Here is a 25,526-nt window from a genome sequence, read left to right on the forward strand (position 1 = left end):
CGAAACCTAGGTGAAGGGCTAATAAATCTTTGTTTGGCACTGGTTGGCTGATTTTTCAACATCTTGACACAGCTGAATAATACTGGAGGCAAACAGCCTCCTTGTCTGACTGCTGATACAATTTGGAAGGGACCAGCGATTGTTTCAAGAAGTTTAACTTCATCTATTGTGTTTTGCACGAGTTCGTTTAGTTATTTCCAGATTGGTGGCTGAAGGAGCACCTTCAGGATGACAGTGATTTGAATACCTAAGTGCAGGACTGAGCGAGTGTTGTTAACGGTGTGCAGACTTCCCGCGCGTGGAGGTGGGGCCGGAGAACCCGTACCGCGTGGAGCGCGACGGCACGGCCACGCTGCGGTGCTCGGTGGACGCGCGGCCGCGCGCCACCTCCATCGAGTGGTCGCGCGAGGGTCACGTCATGGCGAGCACCGAGCAGCTGACGGTGTCGCGCGTCACGCTGCAGGACGCGGGCCGCTACACCTGCTCCGCCAGCAACGGGCTCGACCGCCCGGGCCAGGCCGACGTGCTGCTCGAGGTGCTGTACGCGCCCATGGTCTCCATCGACAGCGGCGCCGGAGGTACCGTCAGCCACCGCGAGGTCGAGGAGGGCGAGACCGTCAAGATCAGGTGAGAGACACCCCCCCCCCCCCCCCAAATCCTGCACTCTACTCCGAGGGCTCAGCCATCGAGGGGCAAGGGAGGGCACCACCACACCTCGCCCGCCCCATCCTCTCCCCTGCCTTGCTCCCTCCACCCACCCAGATCATCCCAAACCAAACTCTCAATACCCCCTGCAAACAGACCGACAAATTTGAGACTCGCATTCAGAAGAACGACGGTTCAATCCCGCGTCCGCCCATCCTGATTTAGGTTTTCCGTGATTTCCCTAAACCGCTCCAGGCAAATTCCGGGATGGTCCCTTTGAAAGGGCACAGCCGACTTCCTTCCCTAATCCTATGAGACCGATAACCTTGCTGTTCGGTCTCTTTCCCCAAACAACCAACCAATTTGGATAAAGTCGAACAGACCCCATATGATCAAAAGAGTCCAGGCACCTACTAGTGGACATTAATAAGGTATGTGCCCATCCTTTGCCGGTGCACTAGGTGACTAAAATCGTGGAATACCTCATAATATCATGACAGACCTCCGTCTGCCCGGCACACTGCAGCAACTGGACGTGTCAGGGACTCGACAAGTCGTCGGAAGTCCCCGGCAGAAATACTGAACGTGGCTTCCTCCGTAGTGGTCTGTAATTCAGAAAGTGTTGCCAGAGCCCAATACGGTGCATGAACTGGCCTGTCAATTACGTCCAGTAAATCTCCGACAAGATTTGAGTCTGGCGATCTGGGCGACCAAATCGTTCGCTCAGATTGTCTGAGATATTCTTCAAACCGATTTTGGCCTGGTGATATGGCACATTATCGTCCATAAAAACTCCACCGTTGCTTGGCTGCAGTGGTCTCCCAGTAGCTGAACTTAACCACTTCCAATCAATAATCAATTCAAACTTCCTGGCAGATTAAAACTGTGTGCTGGACTGAGACTCGGTCTGGCACACTCCACTGCAGAGTGAAAATCTCATTCTGGAAATATCCTCCAGGTTGTGTCTAAGCTGTGTCTCCCCAATATCCTTTCTTTCAGGAGTGCTAGTTCTGCAAGGTTCACAGGAGAGTTTCTTTAAAGTTTGGAAGGTAGGAGACGAGGTACTGGCAGAAGTAAAGCTGTGAGGTCAGAGTGTGAGTTGCGCTCGGGTAGTTCAGATGGTAGACCACTTGCCCACGAAGGCAAAGGTCCCGAGTTCGAGGCTCGGTCCGGCACACAGTTTTAATCTGCCAGGAAGTTTCATATCAGCGCACACTCCACTGCAGAGTGAAAATCTCATTGTGCAATAACCAGAGGACCCAGTCCATTCCGTGTAAATGCAGCCCACACCATTGTGGAGCCACCACGAGCTTGCATTGTGCCTTGTAAACAATTTGAGTCCATGGCTTCTTAGGGTCTGCACCACACCCAGACACTACCACCCACTCTTACCAACTGAAATCATGAGCCCAGGAGAGGCACTGCAGTAGATTTTGTGCTGTTACCGAAGGCACTTGCATCGGTCTTCTACCGTAGCTCAATAATTCCATATTTTGCTGCACTGTCCTAATGAATATGTTCATCATTCGTCCCACATTAATTTCTGTGGCTATTTCACGCAGTGTTGCTTTTGTTATTTCTGAAACAGTATTTCCTACGCATCTAGCAGAAAGCCGTCTTCATCCATTTTAAATTGGCGGACGATTTCTTCACAACACTGCTCCCATTTCTGATCTGCATTCAAGTCTTTTGGGACCCACTGAGATGAAACTTCCTGCATTCCCAAAATACCCCCAACAATGGCATGAGCACACCTATGAGAGATTCCAAATGTGGTTTCAATGTGCTCCAACCTTGTTCGACAATCCTGCAAAATTGTATTGTGAATTGGTGTCATTGTTTCATCGGTGGCAACAGTGACATGCCTTCTGCTCCTTGGCGCATCTTCCACACTCTTCTTCCACATTTGAAGTTGGCGATCTAGTTTTTCAGTGTTGCATAAGACGCAGTGCTGCCCTTAAGTGTATTTCGCATATCCTCTGCAATTTCCTTGGTCGTCATTCCCTTCAAATGAAGATATACAGATGCATCTGTAATGTATGAGGTGTGGCTGTAAAATAAAGGGACTACTGCTGTAAAGCATTTTATCTCAAAAACATACATATTTTGTGATTGTCACCCTCAATATACCCCTCTCCCCCTGCAATGCTCCATGTGAGTTTTCCATTGATGAAAACAGTGAGCTCCTTAATGGCACATGCTGCTTTTTCTCTGACTGCTTCAACAGACTGAAATCTTGTTCCTTTTAATGTAGATTTGAGCTCGGGGAATAAATAAGTCATATGGTGGTAGATCAGGTGAATAATGTGGGTGGTCTAACACTGAGATGCTGTACTTCACTAGTAACCTCCTAACAGACAATATGGCATGAGCTAGTGCCTTGTCTTGGTACAGAACTCATGATTTGTTCTTCCACAATTAGGTCGCTTTTTCTTATTTTCTCATGGAGTTGCGCAAGAACCTCAGTTTAATAATGCTGATTAATAGTTTGATCTTCTGGAACCCATAGAAAATACACAATTCCACGAATATCAGAAAAAAACAATCATTTTTGTTGTTCTGAAGTATCTGCAGTAGAATAATGCAAAAATTGAGAACTTTACTTCTGTGCATGTGTTAAAATGTTGAGCTGTACCTGCCAGTGGATAAATTGTAAGCCAGAATAACATAAAACATATGTGCCACCCATTATGATTTTCCTGAGTTTGAAAAGTTATTGAAAAAGTACTAATTCATTTTGTGCTTGATAAAGATGATGATAAATTCAACTTATTCATTTAATATAAGTGATTTGTGGACTGCATTTTGTATGTTTGTCACTGAATTGTTTAGTCTGATTCTGGAAATGAGTAACTAGAAATTTATATTTGTACCTTCCAGATGCAATGTCTCAAGCAATCCAGCCCCCGTCACAGTTGAGTGGGTACGAGAGGGACACCCTGAATTTCGTCAGAATGGTCATACTCTCTTGCTGAGTCGAATAACAGCTGAGGCTGCTGGTACATATACCTGCAGAGCTGTGAATTACCTCAATCCATCAGGACCCCGCAGAGGACGACTTGAGAAGGTATGTTGGATTAATAATCTTCTTATATTGAATACACAACAGATGTGTCACTCTCAACCTGAGGTCTAAGTGACCTCCACCCAAACCTCCCTCCCTTTCTAAGAAGTCATTCTTTTCTCCTTGAAGAAAGGATGCCTAGTTCCATTCTAAAAGCTACAATTAATATCATTAGCTACAAGTGTTTCTGTTGCCAGTGCTAGAAAGTGTGGCTCCTGACAGCAAGTACTGACCAGTTTCTGCCTATTAATAATTTCCTATTGAAATGAATGAGAGTTAGTTAAAAGAGAAACATTCTATCTGATCTTTCAAATTGCAGGTGGGGAATGCGAGCATATCACTCCTGGTGCGGCACCGACCAGGCCAAGCTTCCATCTCTCCAGATCGTCCTGTTGCACAGGAGGGATCAGGTGTGACCCTGACTTGCTCAACAAATCCTCCTGGCTGGCCAGTGCCTCAGTACAGGTGGTGGCGTGACGGTGGCGGTAGTGGCATAGGTGATAGCGGTGGAAATGCAGTTACAGTGCTGGCAACAGGCTCGAAGTACAGCATACCATCGGCACAACTGTTCTCTGAGGGTCGCTATATGTGCCAGGCCACCAACGAAATGGGACCTGGGGAACCAGCATCGGTTACACTTGAGGTTTACCAACCACCTAGATTTCTTGCCAAACTGCAGCCACACATAACAAAAAGGTGAGTGGTCTTAGTTGCTCTTTTTGCAGAATTCTGGTGTGTGTGTGTGTGTGTGTGTGTGTGTGTGTGTGTAATTTTGTTCCACTTATATTTTGGTTACTGAAGCAATGAAAAGTCACTATATTAATTATTCTGTCTCCTTCATATAACTTCTGAAACTGTCGATAGGCTTTAATCTTCTGATCTCTGAATTTATTGTCAGATCAATGTAAAATAAAATAAAACAAAAATTAGCAAATGTGACAGATATATAGTCCTGAATCATTTCTACTACTGCATCAAAATTGCATTCAAAAGAACAAATACAGAAGATTGTAATGCAAATAATTTTGTTAAAACAGCTCAAAGAACATCCCCACAGAAAATTCTACAAGAAGAATCTCCCTTCAACACTTACATTTTATTTGATGTAAAGTCTGTCGACATTCTTCAAATAATGTGTTAGTACATTATTAAATTATAATTTTGGCATCCTCCCAGTTTATGCAAATAAGCTTCTTTCAAGTAAAATTTTAAATAAGGCTTTTAACTAATACTTTTTGTCGTCTTTTATATAATTGTTATTGCCGAATTTAGTCATTGCTGCATGTTGTGTATTTACTGCCATTTCTCAGACCTTAATTTTCAGTTTATTTAGATTTTCTTTTGCTGCAGTATCTTTATTTATATGAAAGTAGATCAGTTTTTTTGTGGGTCTGACTATTGTACTCTAGTTAAGACTAGCTCAGACAGTGGAAATCCCAGGTTGGAATTTCAACAATATTGTGAAAAAATAGATTGCTACTCACTGTAAAGATGACACGCTGAGTTGCAAACAGACATACTGGAAAGACTGTCATATATAAGCTTTCGGTCAAGGCCTTCTTCAGAAAGGAAAAATGCACCCACTTTCTCACAAGCAGGCACACTTCACACACACATGATCATTGTCTCCATCCACTCCAGCCAGACTGGCTGTTCTTGGCAGTCTGGCTAGAGTGGACAGAGATAGCGGTCATGAGTCTGTGAGGTATGTTTGCTTGTGTGAATGTGTGTGTGTGATTTTCTTCTCTGAAGAAGGCTTTGGCTGAAAGCTTATATGTAACAGTATTATAATTGTTCCTGCCTACAACTAAACATGTGATCTTTATGGTGAGTAGCAATCTGTTTTTTTCATAATATTGTTCTAGTTAAGACTACTTACATGTATTTTGTCAGTACTGTACATTGCAGTATGTTGAAAAATTTGTCTGTGCAGGGCTGGCGATGCAGAATTTAGTGCAGTCTGCAATGCACAAGGCAAGCCAAGACCTGTAGTTCGATGGCTGAAAGATGGGAGAGAGCTGACTCCTGACTCTAGCCTCCTAGAAGTCTCCACCGATGAAAATGTTGGTCCACGGGGTGTTGTAACTGTGCAAAGTTCATTAAGATTTGTTGGTAGCAAACGACCTGGTGGAAATACTTTGATCCCTTCTGATCGTGGTGTCTACTCCTGTGTGTTTGAAAATGAAGTAAAGCGTGCTGAATCCAGCATGCATCTTCTCATCGAACGTAAGTTAATAAACTGCACGAAGTAGTGGTATAATGGCTTTATTAAGTTAAAATCTGTATTGGATCAAATGTAAATTTTAAGGCAACATTCAAAATTTGTAACTTACATGTGAATGATCACCATGATTTTTATATTGTTATTGAAAAAAGTAAACTTCCATGCATACATTTTTCTAATAACTCACAATGATAAGTATAGTTTTATCAACATAAGAGGTTACTTTTTGCCTCTGACTTCTTTTTTTTTAAATTTTGATTCAACTTAGTGATTGCAGTGTCATAACTATCTGGAAGAAAAACCATAATAAACATGCATTTTCTGAATACTACTAACTAGTCTAAAATATGCCCTTGTTGCTAAAGCAATACATTTTTCATGACTTAGGAGCTGGGAGGGCAGTGTTTATCTACACTCCTGGAAATTGAAATAAGAACACCGTGAATTCATTGTCCCAGGAAGGGGAAACTTTATTGACACATTCCTGGGGTCAGATACATCACATGATCACACTGACAGAACCACAGGCACATAGTCACAGGCAACAGAGCACGCACAATGTCGGCACTAGTACAGTGTATATCCACCTTTCGCAGCAATGCAGGCTGCTATTCTCCCATGGAGACGATCGTAGAGATACTGGATGTAGTCCTGTGGAACGGCTTGCCATGCCATTTCCACCTGGCGCTTCAGTTGGACCAGCGTTCGTGCTGGACGTGCAGACCGCGTGAGACGACGCTTCATCCAGTCCCAAACATGCTCAATGGGGGACAGATCCGGAGATCTTGCTGGCCAGGGTAGTTGACTTACACCTTCTAGAGCACGTTGGGTGGCACGGGATACATGCGGACATGCATTGTCCTGTTGGAACAGCAAGTTCCCTTGCCGGTCTAGGAATGGTAGAACGATGGGTTCGATGATGGTTTGGATGTACCGTGCACTATTCAGTGTCCCCTCGACGATCACCAGTGGTGTACGGCCAGTGTAAGAGATCGCTCCCCACACCATGATGCCGGGTGTTGGCCCTGTGTGCCTCAGTCGTATGCAGTCCTGATTGTGGCGCTCACCTGCACGGCGCCAAACACGCATACAACCATCATTGGCACCAAGGCAGAAGCGACTCTCATCGCTGACTACGAGACGTCTCCATTCGTCCCTCCATTCACGCCTGTCGCGACACCACTGGAGGCGGGCTGCACGATGTTGGGGTGTGAGCGGAAGACGGCCTAACGGTGTGCGGGACCGTAGCCCAGCTTCATGGAGACGGTTGCGAATGGTCCTCGCCGATACCCCAGGAGCAACAGTGTCCCTAATTTGCTGGGAAGTGGCGGTGCGGTCCCCTACGGCACTGCGTAGGATCCTACGGTCTTGGCGTGCATCCGTGCATCGCTGCGGTCCGGTCCCAGGTCGACGGGCACGTGCACCTTCCGCCGACCACTGGCGACAACATCGACGTACTGTGGAGACCTCACGCCCCACGTGTTGAGCAATTCGGCGGTACGTCCACCCGGTCTCCCGCATGCCCACTATACGCCCTCGCTCAAAGTCCGTCAACTGCACATACGGTTCACGTCCACGCTGTTGCGGCATGCTACCAGTGTTAAAGACTGCGATGGAGCTCCATATGCCACGGCAAACTGGCTGACACTGATGGCGGCGGTGCACAAATGCTGCGCAGCTAGCGCCATTCGACGGCCAACACCGCGGTTCCTGGTGTGTCCGCTGTGCCGTGCGTGTGATCATTGCTTGTACAGCCCTCTCGCAGTGTCCGGAGCAAGTATGGTGGGTCTGACACACCGGTGTCAATGTGTTCTTTTTTCCATTTCCAGGAGTGTATATGTGGTAATATATTCTAGAGTGTATATAAATGAACACTAGATTAACTGTATAAATAAACACTAGATTAACATTTCTATTTGCATTCTACTTTTGATTTTACTGTATGTCATGACACTGAAGTACTCCCAGAGTTCTTTCCACATCAGTGACTTCAATATTCATGTCATTCCACAGATGCACCAGTTGTGTTGCACCAGTATGATAAGGTTGCATATGATCCTCAAGAGACTGCAGAAGTGGTATGTCGTGTACAAGCATATCCAAGGCCAGAAATCCAGTGGAGCTATGGCACTAACACTGCAACTCTCCTACCAAGCAGTCACTATGAGATCAACAATACAGCTGAAGGCCGTGACACTTACACCAGTATACTTCGTGTGTCAAAAATACGTAGCTCTGATTATGGAGATTACTACTGCAGAGTGACGAACAGCCTTGGATCCATAAAACCTGCCATTAGATTACAGCCGAAAGGATTACCTGAACACCCAAGGTAAGTTAAACTGAGAGTAATTCTTTGGGTAGGAGGTATGTAAGATGAATTAAAATTTTGATGATTTATCTAAAGCTGGACAACCTTCTTGAGTTTCCTAGTGCGATCTGAGTTGCTGCTTGTAGTCACAATTTAATTTTTGTATTCTCTGTTTCTGTCTTCTGAGTTTCTTAATGTGTGTGCAACGTGAAATAGATATATGTGTCTAATGATGCATTTTGGTACATTTAATAGATCAGTGGAAGCCACAGAAATTGGACCAAATTATGTAGTAATAGGATGGGAGCCAGGCTTTGATGGAGGTCTTCAACACACAAAGTTCTACGTGTCATACCAAAGATTATCTGGCAATGATGCAGTTTCTAGCAATTGCCATACAACTGGTGTCCCTGTGAGAGCAAGTAACAGTGATGGATGGCAAGAGATGGACTGCCACAAAAATAATCCTTGCAATGTGACTGAACTAGAACAGCACCAGACATACGTTTTCAAAGTAAGTTTGACATTTAATCCTATTTAATCACTTTATTGTTGCCTCTGAACTCAGAAGAAACTAAACTTATAACTGAGGAAAAATTAAAATATGCTGTAATGCAACATTTTCCTTAAGTGATGTAAGACACTAACATATAATATGGTATAACAGAAATAATGTACTGCATATTATCACTTTGAGTCCGGTACTCATATTAACATTATGTGGTCCAACTCTGATTTTCCCATGTACTGGAACATATGAATGTATAACTCCTCTAGTATCCTTCATAATGGCTTGCAGAATGAAAATGTAAGTATTTTCATGCTATTCAAATTGTGTAATGCGGATTATCTGTACAGCATTATTGTCCATAACATTTAAGCTGAACACTAAGTTGGTATCTACTGTCACATGCTAGGAACACCAAGCATCACAGCATTTATAATTAATTCTTTTGTGTGATTTGGAAGAAATTAACTTAAATTCTCTTTCAAAGGTGCGTGCTGTCAACAGTAAAGGCCACAGCAATTACTCATCAGAAGTGCGTGCAACTACAAAAGTGGATAAACTTGCTCCACCACAGCAAGTGGGATTTGACCCAGAAAGTAGAACTCTGTCAGTCCTGACAGCACCATCATGCTTACGACTGTTGGGCGTGGTAGAAGCCACGACAGGGGGTGTCGATTGGCGACCAGTAGAGCGACTGCCGTTAGCTGGTGGGCAGCTGAGTGAAGTTCGACTTGCATCCCTCGTTTTACCACCTGCTGCAGCAATCACAACACCTGGAGAAGGCCGGCAGTACAACCGGGGAGGAGCAGAGACTTCTTCCACTCCCCGGCCTCGACTGCGTGTCAAGCTCTGTCTTGCTGCAGAACAAGAACACTGTAGTGACTACACTGAAGCTGAGAGTAAGTGAAACCATTACAAAAGTGGAGGCCAATTCTGGCACAAAACTAATATTAACTAAGGATTAGTTACTTGCACAATACTCCTCGTCTCTTTTGTCTTCGTCTCTCTCATTTTCCTATATTGACAGCCATATTAATAAGAATTTCTGTGAAGTACATATTATTACTGCATTCTTTGGCTAGTGAGGGAAAAAAAACTACCTCCCTTTCCTTCATTCAGCATCTCAGATGTCATTTTTGTTGTCGTATTTTTATTTTCCACTATTTCTTTTGAAACCTGTTGCTTGCATAAATGAAGATTTAGATCAGATGGCTCTTAAAAGTATTGAAGCTGCGCTTGGTTAATATTGTCCTGACACTTAAACTATTGTGATTTTGTGAGAAGCAGCCTTGGAAATGTCTTAATCTTTTTACAAACTGAAGTGCTCAAGTTTAGAACCAAATGAGTGCAGCTTTCAGATAAGCTTCCATTTTGAATGTATAAATTATGGAAGAGGTGCTATGATATGATTCGAGAAGCTGTGCTTGTCACATAGATGTGGAAACAGGGAGGATGGCTTAGAGAACAAAGTTTATTGTAGTAATTTGTATACTGAGACACACAATGAAATGATATATCAAGTAGACCTCTGTTTCAAGATTGTGAAGAACAGTATAATACTGTTGAGAAGCTGTATACACATCTCTCTCTCTCTCTCTCTCTCTCTCTCTCTCTCTCTCTCTCTCTTTCTTTCTCTATGTAGCAAGTGCTCATTCATTTAGCAGAGAGAATTTCACAGCTTGAACGTGTGACAGGCCCCTTCTTTTGAGACACAGTAACCTGAAGAATCCAGGCTCTAGTTTTTCTATAGTTCCTTGATCAGGACAGTTTCAGTCTTGCACCCTTAGCAAAGAAACATTACTGCTACCTTTTTGACAGTGTAGGAGTTCTGTATAATGAGTATTGGCAACAAAACAACTACTAATGCCAAATTTTAGTGGCAGACACTGAGGAATTCTAAGAAAGCTACAGAATAATGATAAATTGGATATTAAAGCTTAAATTAAAACCAGTGCAGCTACTACATACCACAGGCAACACACATTCATTATACTGCTTTTGATTCCTTTGATAAGGGGTTTAGAAGCATTTCACATGCAGCCTAGATCTTTGTCCTTTTATTATTTGGTTAGGAAGCTGAAGGTACAAATCTGCAGATAATGCTGTGTTCAAGTAGGTGAAAAAAGAACTCTTCATCTAGTGATGTCACAATGAATGACATGCATTTGGGAAATAAATGAAATATTCAGACTTATTCTTGAATAAATTGAAAAATAGTTTGAACAACGAACAATCCGGGATGAAATAATGACAATATTATGAAAAGGATTGACTGCTGCTCACAATATAGCGGAGGTGCTGAGTCATAGACAGGCCCAACAAAAAGACTACTAAACACATAAGCTTTCAGCCACAAGGCCTTCTTCTGAAATAGGTAATATACACACTCACACATTCATGCAAACACAGCTCACACAAACATGACCACTATCTCTGGCTGCTGAGGCCCGTCTGGCTGAGGCAGCCAGGGACAGTGGTCATGTGTGTGTGTGTGTGTGTGTGTGTTTTGCCTATTTCAGAAGAAGGCCTTGTGGCTGAAAGCTTATGTGTTTAATAGTCTTTTTGTTGTACCTGTCTGTGACACAACATACCCGTTATATGATGAGTAGCTATCCTTTTCATAATATTGAAAAATAAGTTGGTATTTATGTCATGTTTAGTGAATTTTCCTCCTGCTAATATTATTATTTAGTTCAATCTTTATGAATTTATGTGTTACTTTCCTCTTTCATGATTGTATTATAGCTGTGTCTTCTTTCAATGTCCATTATGAATTGCATAACTTATTTATTTTCATTTCTTCTTTGCAGTTGGGCCATCATACATAAACAAGGCAGGAGCAATTGCAACACCTACTCTTATTGCAATCATTGTGTCATGCATTGTATTTGTGCTTTTTGTTGGCCTTGTGTTCATCTTCTGCCGTTGCAAAAAGAATCAGAATAAGAAAACAAAATCAAAAGATTACGAGATGGAGTCATCAACGTAAGTATAATTAATCTTCAATTTAATAACAAACAGTAATTCTTATTCTTTTATAGATCTCAAAACTACATTTCAGTCATAATGTATGGTCTTTCAACTGATAATATGTTTTCATGTCAGCATAAAAAACTGAAAAAGGGAAATTCTAACTTTGCTTTAAAGAAGAGAACACTGACAGTAGCATTCATCAGTTCATACGTATTTGTAGTGACAAAGAATTCATGTAATGTGCTTTCATTAGATTATCATAAATCTATGCTGGGGCTGTTGCTGCCATCAAGAGAAGTTTTTCTGGCTGGCTTGATTATTGACATCTTAATTTCATATCAGGACAATTACAGACGGTGGTGTAAAGACCACTCTACAGAAGTAACTAGAGATTAAAAATTACTTTACACTGTACAGCAAAAGAAAATTCATCATTCATTATTTATTATGACATCTTGGCTACATACTTTAATACAAATACATTACATCATGCAGTGGAGTGATTCCAAGAGCTCCAATTTTTTTAAATGCAGGAAATCAATGGCCGAGAATGATGTTTCAGTGAATCACTGTTTTGGTTAGCAGCAATATTTGCATTGAACAGTTTTAACTTTTCCAGTATTAAGATATCTGATAGTATTCTCTGAAGTCAGTAAAGTTACTGAGTATGAGTATAAAACTGCAGATGATAACAGAAGTTAGGTAGTATAAGGAAAGGAACTGTGGTGTCTATATAAATTAAAATTAATCAGTTTCTGTAGTGAACAATGTGAGTAAATTAGCATTAATGGTAACTGGTTGTTAATGCACTTTACAGAAGTAAGCTTCCTCGGCCGGTGATGTCTCCCCCCCCCCCCCCCCCCCTCCCCTGCCCACACACACACACACACACATTTTAAAGGCAATATCATTGTTAGTTGCATGTAAATGAAAATAAAATTATATCAGTTTTTTTAAAGGAATCTGTATGTAATTTTGACACCCTTCCTCTTCTTTCCTTCAGCTAGATGACATTGTCATTTTATTGCAGTTATATTTTTGCGTAATTATATTATGTTCATTGGTCTGTCAAAGATATCAGTAAAATACAATGTCAAGCAAGAATACAATTCAGTCACAAACAGTGTAATTCTGATTATCAACTGAATAGAAAATTAGAAACATTTAAATGTTTTTATGTACTTACTAGTATATAATAGAGACAGCATCTGAAACACAGAATAATTTTTTCCAGTGTTCGGCCTAGCCTTGTAGCCCAGCAGCCGCCTCCTCCATACTACCCTCCTTCTGGTATGGAGAATAAGGCTCTGGAACATTCTCTTGATCTGGCTCTGGATGACCCCACAAAGAATCCTGTTTATGCATCACAAAATGGCTATGGTTACCATGGAGGGCAGCCAACACAGCAGGCCCACAACATAAATGGTGCTGAATGTGAGTAAACTTGTCAGTATATATTATGTAGTAACCATTATCAGGGCATCTGTGTATGTCACCCAAACCATTAACTGCACATGCATGTTTGTGTTGGTAAATTATATTTGCTTTTTTATTGTTGTAATAAAACACATTGCTGTCTGAAATAGTGGTTGCTGAAGTAGTTATCCTCTTTGAATTTAAAAATGGACTACAAGCAGTATGGATGAGAAGAAAATGGAAGCTTTTGAGGGGTGCTGCTTTAGAGAATGCTGTAGATTAAATGGGTAGATCAGTTCACTAACATAGGGATTCTGAATTGAACTAGGGATAAAAAAAAAGCAGTGTGGCACAGCTCGACTTAAAGAAGGGGTTGGTTGATAGGACACATCCTGAGGCATCAAGAAATAGATAATTTGGTTATGAAGGGGGTAGAAATTGTGGAGATAGACCAAGAAAGAATAGGAATTCAGCAGCCAGTCACAATCCCATTGGTTTTTTATAATTCTTGCATGGTCAGATTTCAGTGATATCCATTTTCAGTGCATTTGAGTGAGATAACTTCCAGAATACATATCACTATATGAGTTTACCAACAAAAGTTGTATGGTGACATGTACTGCTGGGAGTTTGTTGATTATAACTCATTCAAATGCACTGAAGATGGTCATTTATAGTGAAATCTGGATTTGCAAGAATAATAAAAAACCAATGGGATTGTGACTGATTGCTGTGTTCCTTTCCTTCCTGATAATAATACTAGCTCAGTGCCTGCTACTTCACTCATATAGACTGTATGGTTCGTCCGTTTTTTTTTTTTTTTTTTTCTTTTTCTTTAATTGAATTCTTGTGTTGTTCACAAACTGCAACACCTTCTAAACTTTTCATGCTAATTACGGCCATAGAAGAACGGTTTTTCCAAATGTACTTCTGATCAAAAAGTGATTCTGCTAGCTGAAGTCTGAGATTATGTTAATCATGCCTTTTCTGTTCTTGTGGAGATGTTTCTGTAGAAACTTCACTGCCTATTACATTTTTCTTTATACCTAACTGAGAAGAGAAATGCCAGTTTTCACATATTTAGCTTTAAAAAGTTTTTAATATACTGGTAATGAAATATTATCATAAAAATGTTCATCCCCTATTTCATCCCCTTAGGGGTTGCATTTCCAAAAACAATGAAACACTTTTTTTCTTCTTCTAACTGAGAACCCAAAAACCAAGTTTCAGAGATTTAACTTGAAAAAGGCTTTCACAGTGACATATTTTCACAAAATATTTCACCCTCTTAGAGGTTGAATTTCCAAAAACAATGAAATGCAAATGTTTGTGTTTCTAACAGAAACCTGACACAAATTTTTATGCGTTTAGGTTCAAAAATTCTTGTGTAATGAAATATTTCCATAAAAACTTTCATCCCCTATTTCACTGTAATAGGGGCCGAATTTCCAAAGATTGAAACACATGTTTTTTGTTTCTAACCCAGAAGCCAAATTCAAAATTTTGTAGATTTAACTTTTAAAACTACTTTCATAAAGAAATATTTTCATAAAATATTTTATCCCCTATTTCATCCTCTTGGGTGTTGAATTTCTGAAAACACTGTAACACATACTTTTTTTTTATTATTAACTGAGAAGTCGGATAACAATTTTCATAGATATAGCTTTAAAAGTATTTTAGTAGTCCTTTAATAATGATTTCTTTTTAAAAAAAACTTTCACCCCAGTTTTGCAAAAGTGCCCAAACACATATTTCTTTTTTCAGACCGAGAAACCAAATACCATTGTTCATTAGTCTAGCTTCAAAATTTCTGTTTTTCTCAAATCTTTTCAACTCCCATTGAATATCTTAGGGGTGGAATTTTGAAAAATTACTTCTTAAACAGTGCCTACAGTATAAGATCAACACCATCTCCAAAATTCAAGTTTCTGTCCTTAGTGGTTTGGGCTGGGTAATGATGAGCCAGTGAATGAGGTAGTCAGTCAGGATATTATCTTTTATATACAGAGATGATGCAGTCACCGTGCACAACAGTACCATATGGAGTCAAAGTTTGTGCACAGTAATCATTTTCAAATGAATGTAGATTGCAATAGTTCTGCAGAGATGAAGAGGCTTTCACAGGAGAGACTAGCATGGAGACTGCGTCAATTAGTCCTGCAGAATGAATATAACAACAGGATCTCCCCTTCAGTGCTGGGAGAAATAATATATCATCACTATAAAATTAACATTCATGGGAAACCTAAATTTGGACTCTTTTCTCAAGGGGAAAAAACAACAGGAGTGTATATGTTAACTTCTTTGTCTTCTTCTTCTTCTTCTTCTTCTTCTTCACTTCATGGAATAGGCTTAGAGCCTGTTTCATGTCACTGAAACCATTTGTTCCTCAGTTATCCTCTTTCCTATTGGTATATAATTAATTACTTGTTTAACCAAGTTTCCCTCAGTCTGTTGATACACTGATTTCATTTTATGCATCTTTTTTCATTTCTGCAATGTATATTAAGGTTTTTGCTCATAATATTTTTTCTATTTGGTCTCTGAGGACATGTCCTTTATTTAACTTTCTTACAATTTGTCTGGATGGAGCAAATTTTGAATGTGTCTAGAAAAGGAAAAGGGGAAATGGTGAAACTCTCAATTGTCTTGTAATTAAGTGAAGTGCTGGAATGAAAGAACCCTAACTGTTGCGGACAGTACTGATAGCAACGTCAGAGCTTTCACTGATGATGCAGTTATCTATAATGATGTACTATCTGAAAGAAGCTGCACAAATATTCAGACAGATCTTGACAGGATTTCAAAGTGGTGCAGAGGTTGGCAACATGATCTGAATGTGCAGAAATGTACAAGTGGTATACTATGCAAACCTCTTGTGACTATAATATCAATGAAACAATGGAAAATCTGGGATGGAATAATGACAGTGAGTAGGGTAGATTGCTATTCACCAGACAGTGGAGATGTTGAGATGCAGACAGACACAGAAAAAAGACTGTTAAACAAGTAAACTTTTGGTCAAATGACCTTCTTCTGAAGTAGACAACACACATTTTCACACAAATGCAACTCACACACAAGACACTGTCTCTGGTTGCCAAGGCCTGTTCGCCCTTAGCAGCCAGAGATAGTGGTCAGGAGTGTGAGTTGTGTTTGTGAGAATATGTGTGTTGTCTGCTTCAGAAAAAGGCCATGCGGCTGAAATTTTACGTGTTTAATAGCCTTTTTTCTGTGCCTGTCTGTGTCTCAACAGTTCACCGTTTGTTTGGGCACTGAAGCTGTAACAAATGAGAAATTTCTTTATTAAGTAGTACATGTAGGGGTGCTGTAGAGTGGGCATAAAAAACAAAGGTCATTGCTTATTTTTTGCTTCCATCCTCAGTCCCACCATCCCACCTTCATTATGTGCTTAAGACCATGTTACATAGGATTATGATTTATTTGTTCTGCATTTAACAAAATTTGATAGTTATTGCAATAGAGGAAGATAGGACATCCAAATGCAAATTTCATTATGAATATATAGGAAACCCAAGGGAGAGATGGAAGGACTGAGGCATGGTGTTTTTCTATTTAATTCATTACTTAACTGCAATAATATCTTTTTGGTAAGAGTAGTAGATGGGATATGGTGTTTATTCAAATGATACAGGCATTTTAATGTTAAAAGAATTGCCTTTTTGAATTAATTTCATTTACAATTTAAAGTCTCAGTAACATAGATGGATGATTCAAACCACATATTTCTTTCACAGCAAAAAAGACTTGCATTACTAATGAAAAGTGTATTCAGGTTAACTGTGTTGAGATCTTTACAGTTGGCATGAATAAATCATTTGTTTATCACTGTAAATAATTTTAAGTTCATAAAGTTTTCAAACCATTTGAATTTCACTCTTGTCTTGCTACGATTAAGATTATGAACAAATGGTACATATGTAATAAATGGACAGCCCGTGGGATTTTGGTGCTTAGTGCACATATCTTTTCTTAAATCATTATATAGGCAAAATGTGTATTAACTTTCATAACTGTCCTAATAACAGCAAATATGTGTGTGTTTTAAGTTCATTACTTGCATGAATAGTTAATTCATTTCATAATCCTGTAAGTTATGATGTTATGCTTTGCATGTATATCACTGACTGTGCATATGCATGTGAGTTTTATTTATTTGTAAATTTAGATTTTATTTTAGATTTAGTTTTCCCTTTATGTAACTTGGCTATCAACATCTTCATAATGCTAGAGAAGGTATTTTGTGTGAAAAGGAATTGTAATAACCCAAAAAATTAATCAAAAAGTCCCTGGTAAAAGAAAAGTAAATAAGTCAGATCGCAGGTGAAAGAAAGACAGTATCGACAGGAATTGTATTTATTTGTGAATATCACTACAAAATATCTTTCCATCTGTGCAGATGTTCATTGCTTTTGTATGCACACTGAATCTGGGGAAATAAATTAGTCATCATTTTACTTGGGGGCAGATCCTCTGTTTGGACATGAAGTGCTTTTTGTTCAGGGTAAAATGAGGGAGAACAGTGGCAATAATATGACCTGAGACAATATATACAAGAACAAAGATCTTACGATCTAATTACCGTCTGCCCTTGTGCTTCTTTCTTTAGAATTTTTCCCTTTTGATTGAGGCAGTCATCTGAAGATATAATGTGTTATCAGCATAGAGTAATCTGCGTCCTGTCATAATTTATCTTTTCAACAGAGACTTACTCCAAATTGCGTCAGAGTTTAGAGGCAAATTTCAGACTGAATGCACATTTAGAATGATTTCTTGTGGATAATGTTTCCTCCCTGTGGCATTTAGTTCTTTTAACTAAAACTGTGTGGGTAGACTGTATTTAATGTAGGACATATGAAATCTTCAGTTGTTCAAGAACTGCTATATGTTGTAAGCTGATAACGAGCTACTAGCTTTATTTTCTATACACAGGGGTTAATATGGGCTATATGGACAACAGCTACTCCAATTCTAACAATGGAGGTTCAGTCAACTCACAGGATTCTTTGTGGCAAATGAAGATGGCAGCCCAGGCTAATAACAACAGTGGAGCTGCTAATGGTGGCAATGCTGAACTGCATCAACGCATGGGAGACAGGGGGAATACCTATGGTTATGATCCCCTTACACATGGAGGTTACGGGGGTGTTGACGATTATGCACCTTACCCACACGCTTCAGCAACTGAACATGAATATCATGGACCAAGCAACCCTCCAAGGCCACAGGATTTCAACAATGATCCTTATGCAGCTGTCCACAAATCCAAGAAGAGGATGGATCAGCACCTCGGTGAGAATTCAATAATCTGGATAATCCTAAAGCAAATTATGTGCAGTTATCTAAACATGATACAACTGTGTTAAGGTGGTAAAAGAAATGACTGGTAACAACAGGTGGCTCCCGGACAAGCCAAGGAATTAGAAAGAGAATACATAAACAAATAAATGTCTATTGAAGAAACATGAATATACAAATCTTTCTAGAAAAGATTGAAACTTCTTCCTATTCTTTTTTCCTGCCCTTTTTGTCCCCAAACTCCTCCCATTTTCCTTCCTTTGAAAAAATGTGGTTTCTCTTCTTGTACTGCAACAACATTTTATCATTTACTTTCGTATGACAGTAATATGATACCCTTATTTTCTTTTAGTGTTGCAAAATGACATGATTAGATTACTAGTCAACTACTAGAATATTCACTTGCATGATTTTACAAAATGTGTTTGTTTAAGTAATATTTTTTCATTACACTTGTGAAAATTAAGCATACTTCACTTAGTTGTAAAAATGCACTTGTTACCTATAATTCGTACTGCATGCTGCCTAACGTGTGCAAATGAATGTTCACATTTATGATCATTAGTATAACAATCAATGGAAAATCAGGATGGAATTTAATAATATTATGAAAAGGAAAGTTGCTACTCTCCATATAGTGAAGATGCTGACTTGCAGATAGGCACAGCAAAAAGAATCTCACAAATAAATAAAGCTTTTGGCCATTAAGGCCTTTGTCAACAATAGATGTAGACACAGACACACACACACACACACACACACACACACACACACACGTGCAACTGCAACTCACACACATGACTGCAGTCTCAGTCTCAGGCAACTGAAATCACCATTTGTGGCAGTCCTTTTGTTGTGCCTATCTGCGAATCAGCATCTCCACTATATTGTCATTAGTACAAGATGCATTTAAAGCATACACATTCCAAATCCAAAAATGATAAGAGAAAATGGAATTTGTTCCTTCAAGACACTGTTTTTAATATCATTCAGTACAGATATGAATTCCACATATTTGGTAGAAAACTGAAATAGCCTGAAGATGTCTTGAAGAATAACTCATGGCTCTTCCATCACATTTCCTGGTTTACACCCTTGTAGCCTTTCAGTGAGATTATAATCTAAACAAAAATCAATAAATTGTTGTTGAATAGCAGAGTGTGTCACATTTTATATTACTATTTTTTTTTAAATTAGCTTTGTACAATTGCTTTGAATGTTTGCATGTTGTTAAGTCTTTGTAAGGCATGGACCACATAAATGGTTTAATGGACAGACATTACAAGTAGGCCTTTAGTAGATCTATTTATGAATATTGATTCCCATATGTAGTAGCAGTTCATCATAGCTCATGACTGAATGAGTAACTTTCTGAATTTCCATTGCTGTTTGTTAAGCTTACAAATGTTGGTGATGAAAATATAATAGTTATTGGTCCAGAAGAACAAAGTTATTTAAAAGCAATAAAGAGTCTCATATTCACAGACACTTTGAAAAACAATGTCACATTTGACCAAACTAGATGCAAACAGCAGAGGTTTGTGGATTACTCTCCAGGGAAGAGTAGCTTTAAAATGCTTCTGGGAGTGGTGACGTCAATCATAATAATAGCTAAATTGGAGAAGTGCCATACCAGCCCCAATCCAGCATTAGCTGGATAAAGAGCACCAAGAAGGAAAGAAGGAAACAGCCTCATACTGACATTAAACCTGGAGATGACAGGTAAAAAAATGTAATGGCAGTTATTCTGTGGTACAGGTGTGAAATACTTCTTTTTGTTTCCCATCTTTGGGAAGAATGAGTGTCTATCAGAATATTCCGTTCAAAATTTCAATGACATATTAAAGAACCACTTCCAGGATTCATGGAGGTGAACCAACTTTGGATCAAATCTGCATTGTGGATTAACAATGAGGACTGGTGATTCGACAAGCCTGGGTGAGGTTTTCGAATGGGTGACCACATCCAACTGGGCAAATACTGAGCTGGTGCCCAAATCCCATCTCAGTTACATGCTATGCAAACATTTAGTAAATGTTCTCATGTTTGAACATGAGATTTACTGTAGCTGCAGACAGATGGGGTACACAGATTTTGGCCTGCTGGGAGTGATGATGTCAAGAAGGGCATTCAGCCACCCACTGTCAGCAACATTGCCGCAACCCATATTACAATGCTGACCTAGTAGAAAAAGGGGAAAATTTATGTGATTCTAAGGCCACTATTAAATTATCTTCCATGTTGATCATTAATCTAAACACACAGTGCACGGTTTGTTCACCATTTGTGCATAATTTTTCACTTTCAGTTCCTCATATCTGAACCTGTTTACACTGTACTTTGACTTTCGTGTACTGTTTATAATTCATGAAAACGAACTCTGGTGAGACAATGACCTCTCTGTGTGCCATCTCACACATGCACACACACACACACACACACACACACACACACACACACACACACACACGCTATTACTACATCTTCTTAGCACTGCAGCCCAACTTTATGAAATAAAATGGTACAATTTCATTAATATGTCGTGTAATTTTTCAACCAGTCAGTATGTTCACCAAGTGCACAAGGCTTGTGGTGCAAGCTGTGACTAATTTATGGTCAGCAAACAATATATCTCTTATACAAATGAGGCACAAAGTGCAGTTGACACTGGGAGAATATGACTTTCTGGAAAGACCAGCTGTTCAGAAATTGAGAACAAGTAGTAAGCTTTGCTTGGAGAACATGCTGAAACAAGGAGAACTTGCTGAAACAATTTGTTATCTCGTCACAAAACTTTTGACTATCACCTCTCAGTTAGAAATTCATGATTACTGTGTTAAATTTAAAATATGTAATGTTTCTTGCTACTCACATTGTATCGTCTCCTTTTACAGATTCTCCATACCATGATGTCAGTGGTCTGCCTGATCCATATATGGATCAAATGGATTGTGATGACAGCAAACCACAGCATATATCTCTGTCTTTTGATGAAAGCCTTGAAAGTGGCTATTCCACACCAAATTCCCGCAACAGGAGGGTAATACGTGAAATAATCGTGTGATATAATGTTCAAGAAGTCCATCCGTGGCCTTCAAACCGTACACTTACAAGAGTCATAGAAGAGCAAGAGACTTCAAGTCCATGATGGGACACAAATGTGACCTTCCCTTTATAAGTGAAAGTGCAAAAATGCAGGCACCCGTAGAGTGCAAAGAGAGAACTAGAGAGAGTACGAATCGGAGAGTAAGTGAATATATGTTTGTATGACAGAGATGGAGGTAGAGGACGGGGAGGGGGTGAGAGACATGCAACTGGTCAATATGAAGAATTACTGGAAGTGTGGGTCAGAAGAGATCAAGCATTACTAAAATATTTGTCAGAAAAAATTATTAAATTCCACATGGGGTGCTATGTTACAAGCTAGCACACCTGAAGTTCCATCATGTAACTGCATGTGGTACAAATTATCAAATAATCTTTGTTTCAAATGTTACCACCAAAGTTAACGAATTTTAGAATACTGTTACAATATTTCTTTCATTCCACTTTTATGTCATAGTGTGTATGAATGAAATGTGTGCTGTTGTGATGTCCTTTAATGTACATACCTGTATAAATTTTTGAAACAGGAAAATGAGCAAATGCTTGTGCACGTATGACACAGCTATGATTATTTTCTTGAAATCTGAGCTCTTAGGCCCTGGTAGCTGGTTAAGTGTCAGACAAAACTTATAATCTGAGACTGAACTGAATTTTTAAGTCTGTGTGGGTGCTTATGAGCCTTTATTATGAAATTTCTCAATCATAAATAGCCTCAATTTGTCTGAAAGACATATCATGTAACTCCAGGGAATGTGATAACCTCATTGATGAAATTAAACAATTGATGGCTCCATATCATTTCCTGGCATTCAGAATGCAACTAAATAAACTGTTACTGCCTTAGGATGTTACAGAAAAAATGATGGTTTGATCAGGATCATCGAGGAAAATAACTGATTTGTCTTGTGTTTTAACAAGAAGTGCAGAAAGAAGATATCTATTGAATTGTTGAAGAAGCTTTTTCGTACCATGAACTGAAAAGTCAGTAAAACACTTGTAATTTATGTGATGTATAAACAGCACAATATTGAAAGAAGTGTCATTTTTACTTCCAGTATTCAAAGTAATACAACATATGCACCTTCTGCGTATATCAATGTTGACACAAAATACTTAGAAAAGCCAGCTGCTTTAGCAAATTATTTAATATAAAAGTGCCATGTAAAATGTCCAGATGTAAATCCTTTGTCACATCTGTTACCATTAATAATTTGAAACACAATTTGTCTTGGGACCATTATAACAAGTAGATATTGCACTGTTGTTTTTCACTTAGGCTTATCACACATCTAATAATGTATGAAATTTGCCACTATTGTGTGAATGTTGGACTGATCTGATGCTTACTGCAGTGTCCCTCTGATGACTAAAAACATATATTGCAATTTCTTGCTCATTGTTATTGGAAAACTGTAGTCCAGTAACTACGCATGTGTGGTGAGAGAATATATATTTACATCTGTTAATTTCGTTTGAAACTGACCAATCTTCTACTCACTTTTCATTATAACAAATGAATTATAAGAACTTTTATTCATATGCAAAGATTTAAAAAAAATTCAAATGAACTAGTTGCAAAAATGTCCATGAAAATCTCATTTTTGAAAAAAATACAGTGGATGTTTTTCTTGCATCAATGGTTCAAAAATGTATAATTGTTTCATAATATCAGAACTCACAGATGGTTATGGAATCAACTTTTTTCATTTCCCAAAATATGAAGATGACACTTTTTATTAAAAATTTCAGTAAACTTTAGTACTCTGAGCAACACAAAAATCTGTAGTTTCTCGAGAAATGCATGCATCAAATACTGATGGTGACAAAAAGGAAATTAATTGTGATGCTTTTATAATTGGAAGTTGGCTTAATGCACAGAATTTGTCTTGACTAATCCTGCCTGCTAAAAGGTTAAGTTGTGGGAATATAATTTCAGTGGAGTATAAGTCAATGAACTAGAATCTGAACCTTGCCCTTTATTGTATGTAAATAGATGTAAAAAAGGAGTGTATTAGGTTGAAAATTCTAGAGGTATGGAGAGGGAACTGTTGTACTTAAGAAAATAATATCACACATAAAATATTTTGGGAACTTTATATCTTTTTAGTAATGGATCAGTGACACATTGCAGTAACAAATGACTGAAGTTCTTTTCTGTTTCCACAATATCAAATTTTCCATTGTGAATAGGATTTGGAGAGCAGAAAGATTCTTCTCTGGATACAATTTGCCCTGTTCCCAAATAATTACTGACAATGAAAAATTTGATTCAAATGGAAATAAAAGATAACTTCATTTCATGTTTAATATTGAAACACTATTTTTGCAACTCATTGGGTTTAGCAAAGCTTATTTTGATGTGGCATAAAATTTGATACACAGATTTCTCTTGTGTACATTTTCGCACCTGTAAACAAAGAAATGATGAATGTGAAGAAAATTAAGTGTTCATTTCACTGATCTCTTACTTCCAAAAAATATGTTTTTTGTCATGTGAGTTTCCTCATAATGTTCATATGATCCAATATGGATATGAGAATGAATATATGAGGAAGATCTTGGACACTATTCTTTGCATATGCATCACAGTAAAAACTGTATGCAATCATTTGCATGAAGAAAAAGGAAAATGAAAACATCTGTTTCTTCAGTCACATGATATCTGGGAAGCATAAATGTGCCTAATGTCAATCATCTTCTTATGTTTTCTTCATTGCCAGTATTGTGAATCATAATTTAGAACATAGCAAGAGTTAATGGTCCTTTGCTAATACCTGAAGCACAAGAAGGAAAATACTGTAGTATAACTGCAGACTTGGCTGACAACTTATGATGAATTACATAGTTCAAGCAAAGGGATTTGCGTGGTATGTTGTGAATTGGTTTAGAAATACACACAATGCTAATGGGTTTCAGATTTTAATTACATGTATGGAAAATGGAAGATATGAAATATTCTTCAAAATATTTGCAGGTGTCTCTCCACCTTTTCATCTTGCAACAGTTTCATAATGCATGTAACATTTAATCAGATTTGGGTACAATGAAAGGTCCATTGCTATTTTTATGCACTGCTTGCAATGGCTGCTATTCCTCATACTGGCAAGCAACTATCACTTTTACATCAATTGTGCATTAAATAATAAATTACATTTTCATAGCCTGCAGGATGGTCACTTTTTTTTTTTTTTTTTTTTTAAGCAGCCAGGCAAAACTGTTAACAGAATGAAATGATGAGCAAGAGTGGCTTACATAACAAGTTAATAAACAGTTGTTAATTATTTACTAAATCTTCTTTAGGAAACTGTCACAACCTCAAATGGAACCCAAGACAAAATCGCAATGCTAAAGTTTTTTTCTTATGTTAGCTTGCAGTTCTTATGTATGCAATCACTACTCTTACCTTTCATAAGTTGTGGATGTTAATGTATGTTTGAGAGAAACAGGTTTATTCAGCTTTCAGCATAAGAAATAAATGTGAATTTTGATTGCTACATTCACTTGCATTTAAAAGTCTAGTATAACTGAAAATGAGGAATGGAAGCGGAAAAATACCCACCGTCCAACTTTGTTTGTATTATTTTGCCCCTTTCAGTCTGCTTTTTAGTTAATGCTCAATGAAATTAAATAATTTGTATGATCTCACCATTTTCAAATGGAATTGTAAGCCTATAAAATGTATATATTGGAAACGTGTTTTTGCTAACAGCTCAGAATATTTGTTAAATGAGTGTGCATTGCATTTATCTTTTGTGTATCCATACTGTACATTTTAATTGGAGGCTCCTTACTTATTTCATTTATCATAATATAAATTTCAATGAACTAACATTTATATAATTCATCTGTTTGAGCTTGAATGTGTTCAATATTTGAACAAATGTGTAAATAAACATAAGATTTATTTTGTACAGAAATGTTGCAATAAATACATTATATGTGTAGTGTTGCATTTTCA

General features: G+C 38.6%; 1 protein-coding gene across 1 annotated transcript in view; it reads left to right on the forward strand.

The window, feature by feature from the left end:
* LOC124620179 (hemicentin-2) overlaps nt 1-25,512 on the forward strand; it is a 152,454-nt gene extending 126,942 nt beyond the window's left edge. The window contains exons 5-15 of the mRNA XM_047146849.1: nt 288-627; nt 3,526-3,712; nt 4,029-4,405; nt 5,643-5,935; nt 7,947-8,265; nt 8,500-8,758; nt 9,240-9,651; nt 11,563-11,737; nt 12,960-13,159; nt 18,098-18,457; nt 21,358-25,512. Of these exons, the coding sequence (XP_047002805.1) occupies nt 288-627; nt 3,526-3,712; nt 4,029-4,405; nt 5,643-5,935; nt 7,947-8,265; nt 8,500-8,758; nt 9,240-9,651; nt 11,563-11,737; nt 12,960-13,159; nt 18,098-18,457; nt 21,358-21,527 (3,092 nt within the window). The 3' untranslated portion in view covers nt 21,528-25,512. The remainder of the gene's footprint in view (nt 1-287; nt 628-3,525; nt 3,713-4,028; nt 4,406-5,642; nt 5,936-7,946; nt 8,266-8,499; nt 8,759-9,239; nt 9,652-11,562; nt 11,738-12,959; nt 13,160-18,097; nt 18,458-21,357) is intronic.
* The last annotated feature ends 14 nt before the right edge of the window (nt 25,513-25,526 follow it).

This window comes from Schistocerca americana, chromosome 6 (genome assembly GCF_021461395.2).
Source record: "Schistocerca americana isolate TAMUIC-IGC-003095 chromosome 6, iqSchAmer2.1, whole genome shotgun sequence".
Lineage (NCBI taxonomy): Eukaryota > Metazoa > Arthropoda > Insecta > Orthoptera > Acrididae > Schistocerca > Schistocerca americana.